At 31.9% G+C, this 17,004-nt stretch overlaps 2 protein-coding genes across 13 annotated transcripts in view; one reads left to right on the forward strand and one right to left on the reverse strand.

Moving 5' to 3' along the window:
• The window catches only part of GNPDA2 (glucosamine-6-phosphate deaminase 2), a 28,022-nt gene extending 25,324 nt beyond the window's left edge, over nt 1–2,698 (forward strand). For 2 of the 4 annotated variants that reach the window (XM_036853654.1, XM_036853655.1), the window contains exon 7: nt 1,664–2,698. In XM_036853654.1, coding sequence (XP_036709549.1) covers nt 1,664–1,725 — 62 coding nt within the window. In that variant the 3' untranslated portion in view covers nt 1,726–2,698. The remainder of the gene's footprint in view (nt 1–1,663) is intronic. The other 2 variants (XM_036853657.1, XM_036853658.1) reach the window with 2 other exon arrangements.
• Nucleotides 1–17,004, reverse strand: part of GUF1 (GTP binding elongation factor GUF1) — a 41,127-nt gene that overhangs the window by 13,917 nt on the left and 10,206 nt on the right. For 6 of the 9 annotated variants that reach the window (XR_005020061.1, XM_036853646.1, XM_036853650.1 and 3 more), the window contains exons 8-15: nt 16,532–16,735; nt 14,928–15,067; nt 13,682–13,805; nt 13,201–13,333; nt 12,239–12,382; nt 11,172–11,305; nt 8,469–8,570; nt 7,475–7,594 (exon numbers count right to left, since the gene is read on the reverse strand). Coding sequence is in view for 8 of the 9 variants with exons in the window: in XM_036853646.1 (XP_036709541.1) it covers nt 7,475–7,594; nt 8,469–8,570; nt 11,172–11,305; nt 12,239–12,382; nt 13,201–13,333; nt 13,682–13,805; nt 14,928–15,067; nt 16,532–16,735 (1,101 nt within the window). In the remaining variant the exon portion in view is untranslated. Of the gene's footprint in view, nt 1–2,700; nt 5,303–6,132; nt 6,170–7,474; nt 7,595–8,468; nt 8,571–11,171; nt 11,306–12,238; nt 12,383–13,200; nt 13,334–13,681; nt 13,806–14,927; nt 15,068–16,531; nt 16,736–17,004 lie in introns of those variants that run through there. The other 3 variants (XM_036853647.1, XM_036853651.1, XM_036853653.1) reach the window with 3 other exon arrangements.

The following is a 17,004-nucleotide window of genomic DNA, read 5'->3' on the forward strand; positions in this document are numbered from 1 at the left end:
AAACATTTTCTAAGAGTGAAAATTGCTCTAAAGAAAGTGAAATAGTAATTCATTATAAGGTGACATTTGGGCTGAGACCCAAAAAGCCAAAAGGAGATAATCATGCTTTGCTCAGGGAGAAGAGCATTCCACGCTGAATGAGACAGCAAATATAAGGACCCTGTACTATATAACCAGTCTTAGCCTTTCTGAGGTAATAGCAACAAAGCCAGGGTTGAGTGTAACACAAAAGGGGGAGAGTGGGGAGGACATGAGATCAGAAGGATAAACAAAGACAACAGAATAAAATCTAAATTATATTCTAAGTGACCAGAGCAATTGGAGAATTTTAAGTAGGGAAATGGTATAATCTAGCTTCTGTTTTTAGAAAAATTGGACAATGGGAAGTGATGAAAGTAGGGTGCTGAGTTGGTAATCAGAAAGTAGTGCCCACCAGTCCTGCTGCTGAATTTAAAAAGGAAAGAGGAAAAAATCAACAGTGAACTTCAGTTGTCTGGCTTTAGCAGCTCATCAAAGGGTAACACAATATACCAATATTTTTAAAGAAATGGTTTAGAAGGGGAAAATGGGTCTGGATGTTGTTAACAAGTTTGAGGTGCTGATTAGACACTGAAGTGGGCTGTTGAGTTAATTAGCATTCTCTCTTTCAATTTCATGAGTGAATATTTCTCTCTCCTCCTTTTAAGACTGTTCCACTCCTGGTTTTTCTCCTACTACATGTATACTTTAGTGTTCTTTGCATGTCCCTTTGCTTATCTCTTAAAAGTGGGCCTTCACAGTTTGGATTTTAGAGTGCTTTTGCAGCCTTTCTGACAAAGAACACCTTCTTACTAACAAGTACCCTGTCTCCTCGATCCAGTAATCCCATTTCCTAAGAAAACCACATTATGAGTCCCTTTTCCCAACCTCCATGTTCTTAACAACCTGGTAAATTTAACTGATTTCTTTAACCTCCAAAATATAAAATCTTTAGCTCATTAATTGGGACAATTTATTTCCCCAAAGAAATACGATACATGTGCGTTAAGACATGAGTAACTGGAATATATTTCCCAAGAAGCTTTCATAAAATTAAGGACAGTTTACAAGCATACCAATTATAAGATGAAATTTAAATTTACTTGGAAATTGATATTTAGGTTATCTTATTGTTTTAGTAAACCTCTCTGTGTGGCTTGTAATCAACCCCTATTGTAAATACACATGTCAAAATAGTAGAAAATAATTTGCCAGATGAATGGATAGGGTAATATATTAGGGAACTAATGTAACAACAGTTCTGAGCCCCTTGTTGGAGTCTGTTAGATTAACTGGCAGGGGGTCAAACTCAACAGACTTTTAGATGTAATTAGTATTCAAATTTGTTATTTTGTCATACTGAAGGAAGTTCTAAAGACAAGAACTACCCCTACTTCTGGTTACTCACAAAGAACCTGTACCCATTCCAGATCCATGGTTTCATAAATAACTAAATTGATATTTGCTAGGTAGTTAAAACTAAACATTCTGAAACATTTCTATTTGCATTTTTCCAATAAATTTAACTATTTTGTATTAGATGGGAGCCAGTATACTTGTATTTTAATATTAAATCTTTTGTTTTCTAAATGAGATATAGTTCAAAATCAGAAATACAACTAGAACTGTGCTTTTTTTCTTTAAGGTTTAATGCATGTGCACAATAAACTTGTGGATCCACTGTACAGTATGAAAGAAGCAAATTGAAGGAGACTGGATCAAAATTCTGCTTGAATGAACAGAACACTTTTATACATAGATAATTTTCAGCTATGCAATATGATAAAACTTGGGGAATTTTTGAATATTGTCATTTTTGAAGTCTAATATCTATATGTTAAACATTCCATATTTACAATGTGTCCATTTTATACTAGGGTTTAGACGTAATTGGCTCTCACAGTTGATCAGCTAGTTGTTACAGAAGCCACACTCTATAACATAGCACAGAAATGAAATGTCTGCCTGTTTACAAATTTTAAGTCATTGTAAAGGCGACAATTCTGTACATAAAGTACAATTTATATGACTCCAGTGGCATTATTAGATTTTAATTTTTTAATCACAGGAAGACACTCCAAGCCTTTCACGTATCAAACCACTATCATTGCAAGCCTTTACTTCCGGAATGCTATCTATATTCTCTTTGCACAAGCTTTCTGCACGTGGTTGCCTTAGTCATCTTCCTGCAGTAGCATCTGGACATCAAAAGTCCTGCTATATATTGTTGGTACAGAAAATTTGAAGAGACGGCAGTGCCTAAAAGTACAGTTTATGTCCTTTTGGAAAATATGTATAAGTGCATGTTTTTTGTGCACCACCTTCTGTAGCACTTTTTTAAACAAATGTGCTCTTATTTTTATTTAATGACTTGGGTTCATGCACTTAATTTAAGTATTTTGGCAATTAGGAGCTTTATACCTAGCAACACACTTAAGGAAATTTTTTTTGAAGAAAATTTTCTGATTATCGTTAAACTTCATAAATGATTAGCTTTATTCCTTACATATATATAATGTCTAAAAGGATTATCTGATGAAGTATAATATAAAAGAAATTACTGTAAACTATTTTAGATTGCCATAACAACTTGCATTATTAAATTGCAAAGTATAAAAGTATACTTATAAAAGTATATTGTTTTCTATCTTTAACTCAAATAAAGCTTATAATAAACAAATGTAAGTTATCTAAATTTTATTTCCAACAGTGAAATTGAACACATACATCTGAAAGATTCTAACAAATTAACAGTAGCTATGAGCTTGCGTTTACTTTTTATTTGTTGTCATTATGCAATTAGATTTAAATTAAAGGACAAGGTCTCTGCCTATAATTCATTCTTAGTTCTGCTCCTTGGGGAGTGAAATATGCTTCCTTTTCTCTGCATATTTTGCTTTTTATAAGTCCACCTAGTAGAAGCATCACTTACATACCTGCTTAATTGCCTATGTGACTGAAACGTATTTACAGTTCCTTAAAACATTTAAATAGGAAATCTAAAAATAAATAAAAAATAGGACTGTTAGGATAAAATAGGCTGCTTTAATTCTAGATAATGAACTTCTAATAGCCTTAAGTATTATAAATGGTTTTTGAACAGTAAGTGAAATCAGTATTATCTCCCAGTCCCACGCCTGGTAATAAAGTATTGGTTAGTGCAAACTACCTTAGAAGGTCATATAGTTTAGTGAAAAAGCTAAAGATTGGTGCACAGTTCAGCTGTTATTTCTGTGCTTTAAATGTGCTAGCTGAAACAGAGTCTAAAATCTCCTTTCCATCACTGCCCTTTAAGTTTGAAGTCCATATACTCAAGGTCCACAGCAAACTGCTTTCCTGCCACTTTAACTCCCTAACTCAGGAGCTAAGCTGCTGTTAAGCAAAAAACTAAGTCTACTGAAGATATTTCCACAAGAGGCAATAAAGCATGGTAGCTAAGAATTGGAGTTTGGAGAAAGAAACCACTGTTCGAATCCCAGCTGTCAAGAGCTGTGATGTTGTTGGACAATACTGATACACAAGTCTGAGCTTCCTCCCCTGTGAAATGGGATGGTAATGGTGCCTGTACCTCCACTGCCATGTAGTTTGAATGAGGGAATTGTCTATAGAGCTCAGCACGGTGGCTGTCACATATTAAACTCAATAAATGGTGGCTATTCTAATGCTAATAGTTTATGTTACTTTAACGTACACAAAAATCTTAGTAATATAAGGTCCTCTGGGGGATACACAACTCTCAGTCATGTTTAGGAGAGTGGCCAGGGGAGAGAACTTAAGAGTATGCTAAAAAATCTGGAAAATACTCTGTACTACTATTACTACAAGTAAAACTTTCCTAAAAAGTTAGAGGTTAAAGGGGAAAAGTATCCAAACTGTAAGCATACTAATAAGACACAAATACTAAATAGTAGACACACCGAACATATTATGTGCCAGGTACCAACTTGTAACTTTCCCCTGGCAATAATGGTAGAACATCTTGTCTTAGAAATTATATTAAAATGCTTTTCTAGTTTCAAAAATACTGCCATTTTCTAAAATATTGATACTTCTGTTATGAGATCTCATAATTCATCTGTTCTACCAGAGCTAGAAGAAATAGGGAAGACAGTTGATTAATTTATGTAACTAGGACTAAGCCACAGGTTATTTAACCTCCATACACAATTTTAGGTAAATCCCCACTATCTGAATTTATAATTATCTCATAACAACCTTGTATAAAATTTATCACTGATAGTCTTTTTTATCTTACTGTAATACAATCTGCCCTCTGGTTTGTTTATTGACTGAGTAGACATGTTTTCAAAGTAAGACAACCGTTTACTGGCTATGTGACCTTAAGTAAGTTATTTACTCAGTCTCCTCAATTATGAAATCTAGGCAGTAATTATTAAACTGTCATTAATAACAGCTGCTGCTAATATCAAACATCTATCACTTTGCACAAGTGCATTTTAATTCTCAGCATAAGACAGCCCCTATCCTTAATTTATATGCTTATGTAAACTGTCTAGTTTCAAAGTAACATTTGTAAAAATTTTATGAAAAACTAGAGCACATGTCTAGATACTATGTTATTTGAATATTTAATAACAGATTCATATATTTCATCTAAATATATCCATCTAACAAATTGATACTTAAGGTGATTATGAAAATATTTTATCTTGGGCTTGAAACTAGATAGAATCTTAAGTATGGGGCCTTTTAGTGTGAGTAAGGAATATGCTTGAAAAATTAAGATTCACTGAGCACTGACTAGGTGTCATGCAGTCTTCTGAATATTTTAAACATATTTCATTTAATCTTCACAGCCTATGGAGGTAAGTAATAGTAATAATCCTGATTTTACTAAAGAGTAAGTAGACAAAGAGAGGGTAATTTGGCCAACGTCACTTTGCCTAGTGAGTGGTGAAACAGAAATTTGAAACCAGGCAATATGGCTTCAGAATCTATGCTCTTATCCACCGATGACTCTCTTTCAAAGAAAAGCCAAGAGGTTATTTAAAACTGTAAACCTGGAAAATAACAAGCAAATTTTATAATTTTCATTCTGTTGTGTTCAACATATTATAAATTACGAAGAAAAATTAAAAGATACACAATTTTTAATTTATGAAAATTCCTTATATTTTCCCACCAATTATTTATCAGATTGTGTTTTCAGAACTTTTATAAAAGCATCTTTTGGAACTTCAACGTTGCCAACTTTCCTTAGTTTTTTCTTTCCTTCTGTTTGTCTCTTCAAAAGTTTCATTTTTCGGGTAATATCACCACCATACTGAAAAACATTTTTAAAAACTACAAGTCCAAATCACTCCACAGAAAAATAATCCTACAATTACCTAGAGACATCAATACAATTACAAAAACTTTACAATTATTATCCATGAAGTAGACACCTGCAAAGTGTCTTCCTAAGGGTAACTTCCAAAGTTACCTCCAAGCAGATCCTAATTTTACTGTCTTCTCAAAAGAATGATAAAGGCTTTATTTATTTGTTTTTGGAAGGAGATGAAGATCCTCAAGGAAACCCAGTACAACATTATGCATGTCAAGGAAAAGTTACCCATCTCCTTACTGATTCAAGGGCTTGAAATTTTAGATTATATAGCTGTAGTCTAACACAGAGACTCACATAGGCTTAAATGTGTCAGTCCCTATGCTAAGGATTTAGAAAAAGCATTTATCATTTAATTCTCATAAAAACTTAATCTTTTATTTTAATGGACGAAACAGCAAACTTGGCAAAGTAATGCAGGAGAGATGGATTTCAATTTGTTTCAACTCCCATTGTAAGACACAGTCATTGTCTTCAAAATCTGTCCTTATAAATTAAAACAATAAAACATTATCCTGATCATAACTGTTATAAAAATGTTCTTAGATAGTTGCACATAAGGAAAATTTTAAAAAGATGGGAAAATGTGATCTAAATGAGTACGCTATTAAAGTCAAGCTGAAATTTACCTATTTAAAAAGAAAACGTGGAGATGAGATAAAGGGTATTATAAAAACCAACAATGGAAACCAATGTATTTATACCCCCTCTGATTCTAAACTTATAAAATAGATATATTATTACAAAATAGAACACATGTAGATACGTACGCATTTTGCCAAAACATTTTTCCTATAGGCTTTCACACTGTAAACGAGAAAGTTTTGTGTAAGTACATAACTTATACTATTTAAAAGTACTTATTTTCAAAATCAATCTCCCCTTTAGTAAAGATATTAAGATCAGATCACACCTATATAAAATTGCCGTAAGCAAATAATTAGATAGCTTAAATGCTCTTGTATTTATTTTCATGTATTTGGAATAAAGTAGAAAATTAATTCAACATGAATATCAACACAAACTTTGGTAAGAATAAAAAAAGGTCAAGGCTTGTGGGCAGTCTTGAGGTCAAATTTAAGCATGGTGTGAGCTTGATTACAACAATTATAAAAGGTCGTTTCCAGCTCAACCTAAAAATACTACTACTACTACCACTACCAAAAAAACTAAAATGGTTATTATCTCATTACTAACTCTACCGAATGTGGGTCAAGAGTGACTAGGAATATAAAGAACAATATATTTTATAAAACCCATTTCAGGGAAAATGAAATAATTTTAATATAGTCATTTAAGCAGCAATAAACTACTTCTATAATGTATCTGAGAAATTTGGAGGATCAAAATTTGAAAATAGCTCCACTTTTTTGTATTCCATAGGAAGATATAAAAGTCTTCTTTTTCTTTAAGGTATTCTCTACCTCAGCACATTTATGTTTGAATGATTATTTGCTAACTGTTTCAAATTGCATTTTCCTGGATGTTCCCTTATTATAAATAAACTTCACTCTGCCTAATCTCTGGGCAGTTATGAAACACAAAATAACTAAAGCAAAATGGTGTTAGGAAATGAAATTCACTGCAAATACAGGCTTACAATTTATCCCAAGACTACTGCACACCCCTGAAGCCTAACATGATACCAGCATTCCTCTCTCACCTTTACAATTTACAACCTGACTAGCTCTGAGGAAGTGATATTAAATGCTTCAAGTAAAAATCATAATTTAGTTTTGTCTTTTGGAAGAATTACCTCCAAAACCTTTTTAATTCCAGTTCCTATTAGTTTATAATCTACTTAAAGGGATAAAACCATAAAAACTTTACAGAAATCCGGTAACCATGAAATTTAGTGGGGTCACTGAATAAAATAAGTGGAAATAAAACTCCTCACAGCATATATACTAATAACTAAATAATTATCACCCAAAAGTGTCGTATAAGTAATTCAAAGTAACAGTCATCACTTTAGTACAATTAAGAGATTAATGTTTCTTAATGTAAGTAGGAATAAATTTTAGGACAATGTTAAGTTTTTTAATATTCTTTCATTTTCTATGTATATCACTGCTAAAACCAACCAGGGAACAAAAATGAATTTCAACTCACGTTTCTCTTGCAATGATTTTGCTTCCAAGAGCAGCTTGAATTGCTATCTCAAACAGCTGCCTAGGAAGAGAATCCTTCAGACGTTCACATATGGCTTTGCCAGCAGAGTATGCTTTGTCTCTGAGATAGAAAAAATGCAGTTATTCACATATCCTAAATAAGAATATTTAAAGTAGCTTTCTAGTTAATATGCATAGTCAATGTAAAGGCTATTAAGGAGATACAAATGGAACTTGTTTAACATAAGCATCACTTAATCTCTGAATCATATGTGACCTTTCTGATTGCAAAACTAACAATCTATTACAGAAAATCTAGCAAAACATACATTAGAGAATAATAACCATTCCTTGATGGGCTTCCCTCACCCATAGAATACCACTGTAAAACATTCTAGAATGTTTGTTAAACATATATCCATCCTTGTAGTTATTTTTCTGCATACATATTTATATTTAATTGTTTTTTACAGTTTGGATCACAGTGTTTATGACATATTCTACCTTTTTTACTTAATAGACATTTTTTTTACATCACCAAATATTACTCTACAATATAATTTTAATGGCTTAATAGATTATTATATGGGTGCCCCATAATTTATTTTAACCAATCCACTATTTCTTGAAGATACAGGGGATTTCATTTTTCATTATTATAAAAGTTTTAATGAAAATAAAAAACTTTTTGTTCTCAATTCTAAATTTATCATAGTTTAAAAAACATTTTCTTTTACTTTGTCTCATGTGGTAAGGGAAACACTTCTTTCCATGACACTACTATTTTTGGCTATTGTAATTCTGTTCTCCTTTTAACAGTTTGGAAAGAGAAGCATGGAAAAAGAATGGAAGGAAAAACTAGTACATGGAAATTTAATTACCTTTAAGTTTTCAAAATGTAGCTGTCAAATAAAAATGAGCAACCAATAATTAAATGAAAACATGTCAAAAAGTGGGTACTTTCACATTCTGTGATTAGTTTCTATTCAACTTACTTGTGTACAACAGTTACTAGCTCTTCTACAATATTTCCATTCAGTAGAATATCCATTTTTACAAGTTCTGCAGTCTGGTAGCCTGCATCTTCGTAGTCAAAACTAACAAGGAAAAATGTCCAAGTGATAGATAAACATTATATTTCCCAAGAGATTACATATTTTTTCTTTTCAAATATCTTTTTTATACCTCCCGCCATATCCTTCCCAAAAGATCTAACTTTCAAACAAAATGTTACATATAAATTTCAGATGAATGGATCTACATGACCACGGTAAGGAACAAACTTCCTCATCTTTTTGCATTTATGAAATTAGGTACAAAAATCAAGGGGAACATGCTCTACTGAAGGAAGGGGAAAAAACTGTGAAGCCAGGCTAGGAAAATGGATCACTGAAAGAAAATGTCACCTACCCAATGTTCCCTCCTAGCAGCTGGCTGGCTGTAGACAACAGTATATTCTAGTGAGTCATTCTCAGACTCATGAGTTGGGTTTCTTTTTAGTTTTCTATTACCAGTTAAATAAGTGCTATGACAGTGCTAAGCAGCCATTAATAAATGAGACTTCTGGACTTCATATATGGCTCTTCAGTGTGAACCTTCACAGGGCTTTTTTGAGAATGAAATGAGTTAATACATGTAAAGCACTTGAACAGCCTAGTACATAAAAAGTGTTAAGAACAGAGCCTAGCTGAGCACAATAAGCATTTAGTAAGTGTCAACTATTTCTATTAACGATATGGTCAAAGCTTAAAGTGCTAATCAGAACAGGTTTAACTTACAAAACTGATGTCTTATGAGAAAGAAAATTTCAATTATGCTTTCATGTCTTTGCAATTATGGACGAGAACATGTGTATTCCTCCTGCCTTAATTTTAAAACAAACCGGTGCCTAGAGTTGCAAATGTTTGGCTTCGAAAGGTTTTCAGCAGGAAGGTCATTAAGTGACACTAATACTCTCTAAAACCTGATTACTGTCTAAAGTGTTGCCAAAATCCTTTCTTTATTCAACAAACATCATTAATCATATACTATATAAAGGTACTATGTTAAGTACTATGCAGAATAAGAGGAGATAAGACATAAGACTTAGTCCCTAGACTTTCTACCTTGTTTACAGCTTTATAATTTTCTATGCTCCAAAATCTTAGAATTTCAATTTTTTAGAATATGAAAAATTATCCACATGCATTTCTGCACGTAAGAATTACCTTAATTTTGGAAGCTGGAATTATTTTTACATAGTTCAAAATAAACCATGTTCTCTCACTTAATGTGAAATATATTTAATTTTCCAAGCTAAAAGATTTTTAAGACCACTTAACTCAGAAAGTGGTACCCAAATGCAAACTAGAATTCACAGACTTTTGTTAAAAGTGTTATAACACTTAGTAATCATTCTTTAATTATAGTAATTGTTTAACAACTTGCTGCCTCAATTCAGTTTATTTTAAATTACACTGTTACTTATTTGCTCAAGCTCTTGTCTGAAAGAAGACATAGGAAAAAAATTCGGTGATGTATTAGAAAAAATAAATTCTCAATACAAATAAACAAAGAAGATTCCTTTGTATCATGAGTTATGCTGACTCTCTTCACTGAAAAGCTCATTTCACAAAGTAAACTTCCAGGTCACTGTAGCATGTTCTTCAAAACGCTGGGATTTTTCTTTGAAAGTTTCTGAATCATTTCTTTCCGTTCGATATCCTTTTGTTGATTGTAATTTTTAAGAACTTCATTTAAGGACTCAATTTCAATTGTTTTCTGAGTAACATGCTCCTCTAATTCCACAATTCTTGCTGTTTGAGTTTTTAACTCCATCTGTAAATTACGTTCCTTTTCCTCCATCTTGCTCTTCTTATCTTCCACTTCCCCCTTTAAATATTCAAATCTCTTCTTTTGCTGATCAAGGTCCTCCTTCAGTAAAGTTATCTGCTCATCCTTTTCACTGGTTTCCTTTGTTTTTAAGTATGAATGCACATTCATGCAAGTTTTACAGATGTGAACATTCACTTTTCCATCAACTTCCCCATTATATTTTACATTTCCTTTATATCCTAGTATATGCTATCCAGTAATGTAGGATTTTAGGACACTAAGGGCACCTAGAGTTATTTGCCTTAACAAAAAATACTCTCACAATGCTATACTCTTCCTTCAGTTTTACCAGGCTGTTCCTCCATGTACTTTCATGGGATAAGATAATGGTTTTCATGATGCAGACCACTTATTCCTGAGAAGACCAAGTTATTGAAGTGTTCACAAATACAGGGGCACACGCAGCATTTTTTACAGACTAAATATGTACTTCTATTTTCCAAATGTACACACATGCTCCTAGGATTACATAACATACAAATACATTTTAAAAGTGTCACTGAGGTCATAGTAGGTTTTTCAAATTATTATAATTTTTAATCGACATACAGGAGTACAACTCTCATGAACAGGGCACTAAAATTGTTGCCATTAAGAGAGGAGTAATAGTTTGATGAATCAAAGAAATTCATTCTTCCATTAAGCAAATTACAAGTACTCTGTAACACCTATAAGGTTGCTCCAAGCTTTTCTAACCTTACAGTGTGATTCTCAACCATCTTCAAGATCACTGAGATTAAATAAGTGGAGTATTAGTAAACACTTGCTGGTCAATATTTCAAAAAAATTTGTCCAGGTATCAGAGTTTCCCATTAAATTTTTACCTAGCATATCCAGAAGACAGAGATTTCAAAGAATCATAAAAATCCACCACAATTTCATTCAAAGGGAAGAGATATTTAAGCATTATTCTATTTTGATCAATATACATCATATTCTTCTGAACTGCTCTTCGAGCCTGAAAAGGGAATAAAAAATGTATTGAATGATAACCTATTCAAATAATGGTTTATTTAATGAATATAGAAAGATGTCAATTATCAACTTTAAAGAGTGGGCAAAATGAAGGAATATTTTTTTAATGGTCTAGTAAAAACATGTGACCAATATTTATAATACAGGAAGAACCACTTTGTATCTCAATTACAATATACTTGCTACCAAAGCTTTTAATCCTTTGTCTTTATCAAACTACTTCGTCTTTTTTAATTATACAGTATTTCATTTAACAATAAATCAAATTAGCTACAGATAAAGTCAAAGTTCTAATTTCTTATTTTACAAATAAAAGAAATTTAGGCCCTGAGAAATTAAGTGACTAAAGTTAAATTTTTTTGTGACAAGACAATTAAAATTCAAGTCCACTAGTCATCATTTGAGAGTTCTTTTCAATATATGTCAGAATATTTCAAGTATGTACTTTTTAAGGACTATGATTATATCAAATTTGTGGATTAAATCATTTATTACAATGTGGCAAGAACTAAAGCAAACTGAGGAGTACCTTCCAAACAAAGGTCTCTAAAGTATTATAATTATCTTTCAAATGATACTCAATTTCAAATACTCAAATGGCGAGAGGAAATTATACTTTTAGCTACTCAAGTTAAAAGGGCATCAAATTCCTTTCCTTTAGGCTAAAATAAACTAACACAGATGATCAAAAATTCTGGCTCTATTTTCTTATTTAAAAATCAAAATACTGTAATTATATATATGTATATCTACATGTATAAAGAGGTAAAATATATAAAGATATAGATCTTTATGAAAATTTCTTTTGTTAAATTCAATGTGCACTGCCGAGAGAAACAGTTCAAAACCTAAGCTGGGTACCACTGTTTGAGAAGACTAAAGTTTACTTTTGTATCAAACAGTATTACATTTATACCTGGCAAAGCATCATTATTTTTCCAGTATATTCATCTGGTGTGATAATGGTGCCCAAAACAATCGGCTCCAAATATTCTGTTACTTTTGACTTGTCAGGGAATTGTGCAGGATTGATGATTGTAATTTCCTTTTCTCTGTATTCCTAAAAATAAGAAAAATCACCAATAGTTAAAAAGAAATCTTAATAATTACAATGTTTTTAAATTTGTTATTTATAATATATATTAGAATTTATTGTTATTGAATGTGTTAGAATAAAAACAAAAGAATTCTTAAAGGTTAGAATATTATCTTAACACACTTTAGATTAAAAACTCTCCAACTGTAATCCTTAACATTAATAACCATCATTATTATATTCTGGTTATTGACATTTACTAAACACATTGTATACACCACTTAGAAAAATATGATGGAAGAATACATTTTAATCTGCCCCTTATAAGGCACTGTAAGTAGTTTCCCAAGTTAATTTTGTTGGAAAATATTTACAGATGCCAAAGTTAATATTTGTTTAAAATGAACAGATTGCCACTTAGACTGAATACAATATTGTCTCTACTGTTAACTTGAAATCTAAAATTTCCTACAACCACGTAGGAGAGAATGCTTTACTTTTCATAAGATGAATTACTTATGACCGAAATTATACTCTTAATCTTTGTGCTGAATTTAGAACAGTATTTTCAGAACTAACTCTACTTTTTACCCTTAGTAACAGACTAGTATTGATAATGTGGAGGTTTTATCAGGTTAAGAAAAATACTGCATAAATTAGTTCTCAAGTAACTTCTCCATCATAAGGTAATTCAACTTTTATTACTATTAATCAAGAAATATTTAGTTTTAATAGCTATTCAGCTACTGGTGTACTAAAATATTTCTCTTGTATTCTGCACACACATACACACACACATACGTTTATTGAGTTTTCCTTTGTATGCTGACTCACAACAGTACCTTTATCAATTTTGCTGATGAAAGAACAGCTTTATATGGAACAGTAGGGGTTGTCAAAGTAACAGAAGCATTATATTCTTGCTCAAGTCGCTGGTTGAAAACTTCCATATGCAAAAGTCCAAGAAATCCTAACCTGGGGGAGAAAAAGACAAACTCCAAAATGTTTATGTCCCACGGGCTGTATTTTCTTTGATGAATATACTGCTACTTTGTGGGGGAGGAGTGAATCAAAAGAGTCATTCAATCTATCACATCATAATAAGTGCTAACATAAATTCATTAAATAAGATAAAATCTTCCATTGGTAAAATAGCTTTAAAACTTACCCACAGAATATGAATCCACAGTGAGAAATAGGCAGACATTGTTTAGTTCATTTTACACTAATATGAACTTATCTTCAGAAATGTTAAAGAGCAATAAACCATTTAAACTTTACTTTTCAATAAAAATGGAACACTACAACATAACTGAATCTTACCTCCAGCCAGCACCTAGGGCAAGGCTACTATCCCGATGAACTGTCACACTGGAATCATTTAGAGTCAGTTTTTCTATAGCACTCTTCAGGTTATTATATTCAGATTGGTCTATAGGGTACATTCCTGGGGACACAATGATTTCTAATTATCACATGTGAAACGCTGCCTAGAAAAGCTAATATGCGCTGCTGCCAAGTTTAAAATTAATCGCTTAGCTTTTAAATTACTTTCTGTATTTCACTGACCAAAATACTGGTTTGCTAAGAAAACTATAAATATTAAGTTAAATTGGCTTCAAAGTATTTTGCAAGTTTCATAAACTTTGAATTTACCACTACATTCACACTTAAAGTGATGTTTTTGCTTTTGCAAAAAATACAGAGAAAACAAAAAAGAACCATGGGAATTAAGCCTATTAGGAAAATACATTGTGTTTATTTTAAGAAACAAAAGTGCAAGACATCCACAACCACAAATGAAATTCCATTAGCAGATAAAAAGCAGAGGTAGAAATGAAAACAAGAACTACTGATTCATCAGATTCTCTTTCACCTCAAACCCAAGTCCTCACCTCTTAAGTACTTCAAAATCCAAATGACTGACTTTGTCTTAACAGGGGCAGGGAGAGTTAAACAACATTTATAATTCCCAATGAGAGATACAAAAGGGAGAAAACAAGGACTGGATACCCAGTACAGAGTAACCAGATGACCTTCAACCAGGTCTTCCTTTTTCAAATGTATGTGATATAATGCAGAAATAAGAGGTTCTGAAGTTCTGCATACATGAGGTGACACTCTTCTCTGCCACGTCTACACTAGTATAATACAGTATTAAAGAAAGGCCAGCTATGGGGAAGGCACTCAGTAAATGTCCACTGATACTTAGTAATAAAAACATCCTAATGAGAAAAGTATTTCAAATATAATGACCTACTCTCTAGTGAAACAAGAAGGAAGTTCATATTACTGTGCTCTTCCAATATATCAGGGGGCTTGCTTAAAAGGTTAATTTTTAAGAAGTCCTAAAAAAAATTTAGGAAATTGTCTCCCACATAAAGTTTCACCATACATATGCAATTAACTGGTATGTAAATAGCACAACCACAAAAAAAAAAAATTAAGAAAAAACAGAGTAACTTACTTTAACAGGAATTAGCTGCTATTTAAAATGAGTATTTCTAATAATTTTTATTTCAATTTAGAGTAAACTGGGCCTTATCCTTTGAATATGTGCGCTCCTCACCTGCAAATACCATTGGCTTCGCTGATTTAAACCCAGGCAAGGGTTCCACTGGTTGTTTATGTAAATATAATGTATCTCCTATTTGTGCTTCAGTGACATCTTTCATCCCAGCAATCAGATAGCCCACCTGTCCTGCATATCTAAATAAAATTATTATATGGAAATATTTACTGTTTTAATGTTTCATGTGCATACTCACAATTAGCTCTACTCTTCTAGGAAATGATCACACTTTCCAAACAAAACCTCATCAAACTGAAACTAAGTGCTACATATCAATTCTCAACTCTAAGAATCGTCAGCAGAAGAACATCCCATGCCTTAGAATCCATTACCAAGGACCTCTGCAATACAATAAGCCTAGGGACCTTCTTAATGACTCTGCCCACCTCTGCATATTAAACAACAGTGAAACTGATAAATGCAGAAACATAAAACGCTCCTTGTAATATTTATTAGTGAATTATATTACAAATGTCCTTTAAAAAAGAACAATTTTAACCAAGCAAAAAAACGTGAACTCTCAACAAATCTGATTATCTGTTTGATGTGCCTCTTGCAGGAAAAGAGCAAATCCAAGATTTCAGAGTTGTTGCTTTTTTTTTTTTAAAGCAAACTTCCTAAATGATAATTTCCATTTAGGATGAGGTACAAAAATCTTTACTAAAGATGCAGTAATTGTCAATATATATGCGACACAATATAGACAGACTTTGCATAGCACAGGGAATTATAGCCATTATCTTGCAATAACTCTTAATGTATAATCTATAAAAATACTGAATCATAATGCTGTATGCCTGAAACTAATATAATACTGTAAATCAACTATACTTAAATAAGAATATAGACACATCTTAGAAATATTTGAGTAAAATTACAATAGACTTTATGACTTTCAATTACATAAAAAATGACAAAATAGTGCAGTTTTAGACATAAAACATTAAACTATCAAGTGTGACCTATATAGTCACCTGGTTCATATCTTGAATTTGACAAATGATGAAACAAAGACCTTCGAAAACTATGTGCCCAAGGTAATCTATCTTAGTATCTGGGGTACTGATGGAATAGGCACTCAATAAATATTTGTTTTATAAATGAACTCAGAACTCAGTTTTATAATGTACACTACCTTGCTAACCTCACACTCCATAAATTCTTGTTAATCAAAGTTTTACCATGAGTTCCACACTAAAGAAAACAATTATCGAATTTTCTTCACTATTTTATGTTGAAAAATCTAATTACAAAAAAATTAAATGTCAAAAATTGATACCCAGTATGGATATGGATATGGATGAGAGAACTATCTCTTTCACTGTCTCATCAAGTACATCAATGTTGGACCCAGTCTGCAACCAGAATATAAAATTACTTGTGGCTAGTCAAAAGGAATAAAAAAATACATCAAATTCCTACTGTCCCTCACACATGAGATTCTTTGTGAAAGAGGATTCACTATGTAGTTGCATTCAATAATCAGGTTTTGTTTTTTTTCTAAGTTACCAAATTGGGATCATTCTAAGCGCACCAAGTTAAGAAAGGCTGTGACAGAAACACATACAAGTGTCTTTTAATTACTAATGCAGATTACTTACAGCTTGTGAGTTGGCTGCTCATTAGGATTCAGAACTCCTACTTCGTTAACTTCATATGTCTTTTGAGTATGCACAGATACAATTTTATCTCCTTTGGAAACCACTCCATCAAATAATGCTACATTGGCAATCACACCCCTATACTGGTCAAAGGTGGAGTCAAATACCAAAGCTCTCAAGGGATTTTTGCGATGCACTTTAGGACTATTAAAAATAAGTAAAGAACAAACACTAATAAATTAAAATTAAATAAATAAACTAAAATCTTAATATAATGCCTTTTTAACTCAAATATTATGCTTAATTTATTCTAGTACTTGAGAAAGGTTGATTAACTGACAGCCAAAATAAAAGGACCTTTCTATAAGGTATAATGCCTATATTAGTTTTAATTCGACCTCAAGTTTTAAATACATTTTAAATGACTGTTTTTAAATTACTTATGAAACTGATGAAATATATTTGTTCAGGAT

Source organism: Balaenoptera musculus, chromosome 5, assembly GCF_009873245.2.
Source record: "Balaenoptera musculus isolate JJ_BM4_2016_0621 chromosome 5, mBalMus1.pri.v3, whole genome shotgun sequence".
Classification (NCBI taxonomy): domain Eukaryota; kingdom Metazoa; phylum Chordata; class Mammalia; order Artiodactyla; family Balaenopteridae; genus Balaenoptera; species Balaenoptera musculus.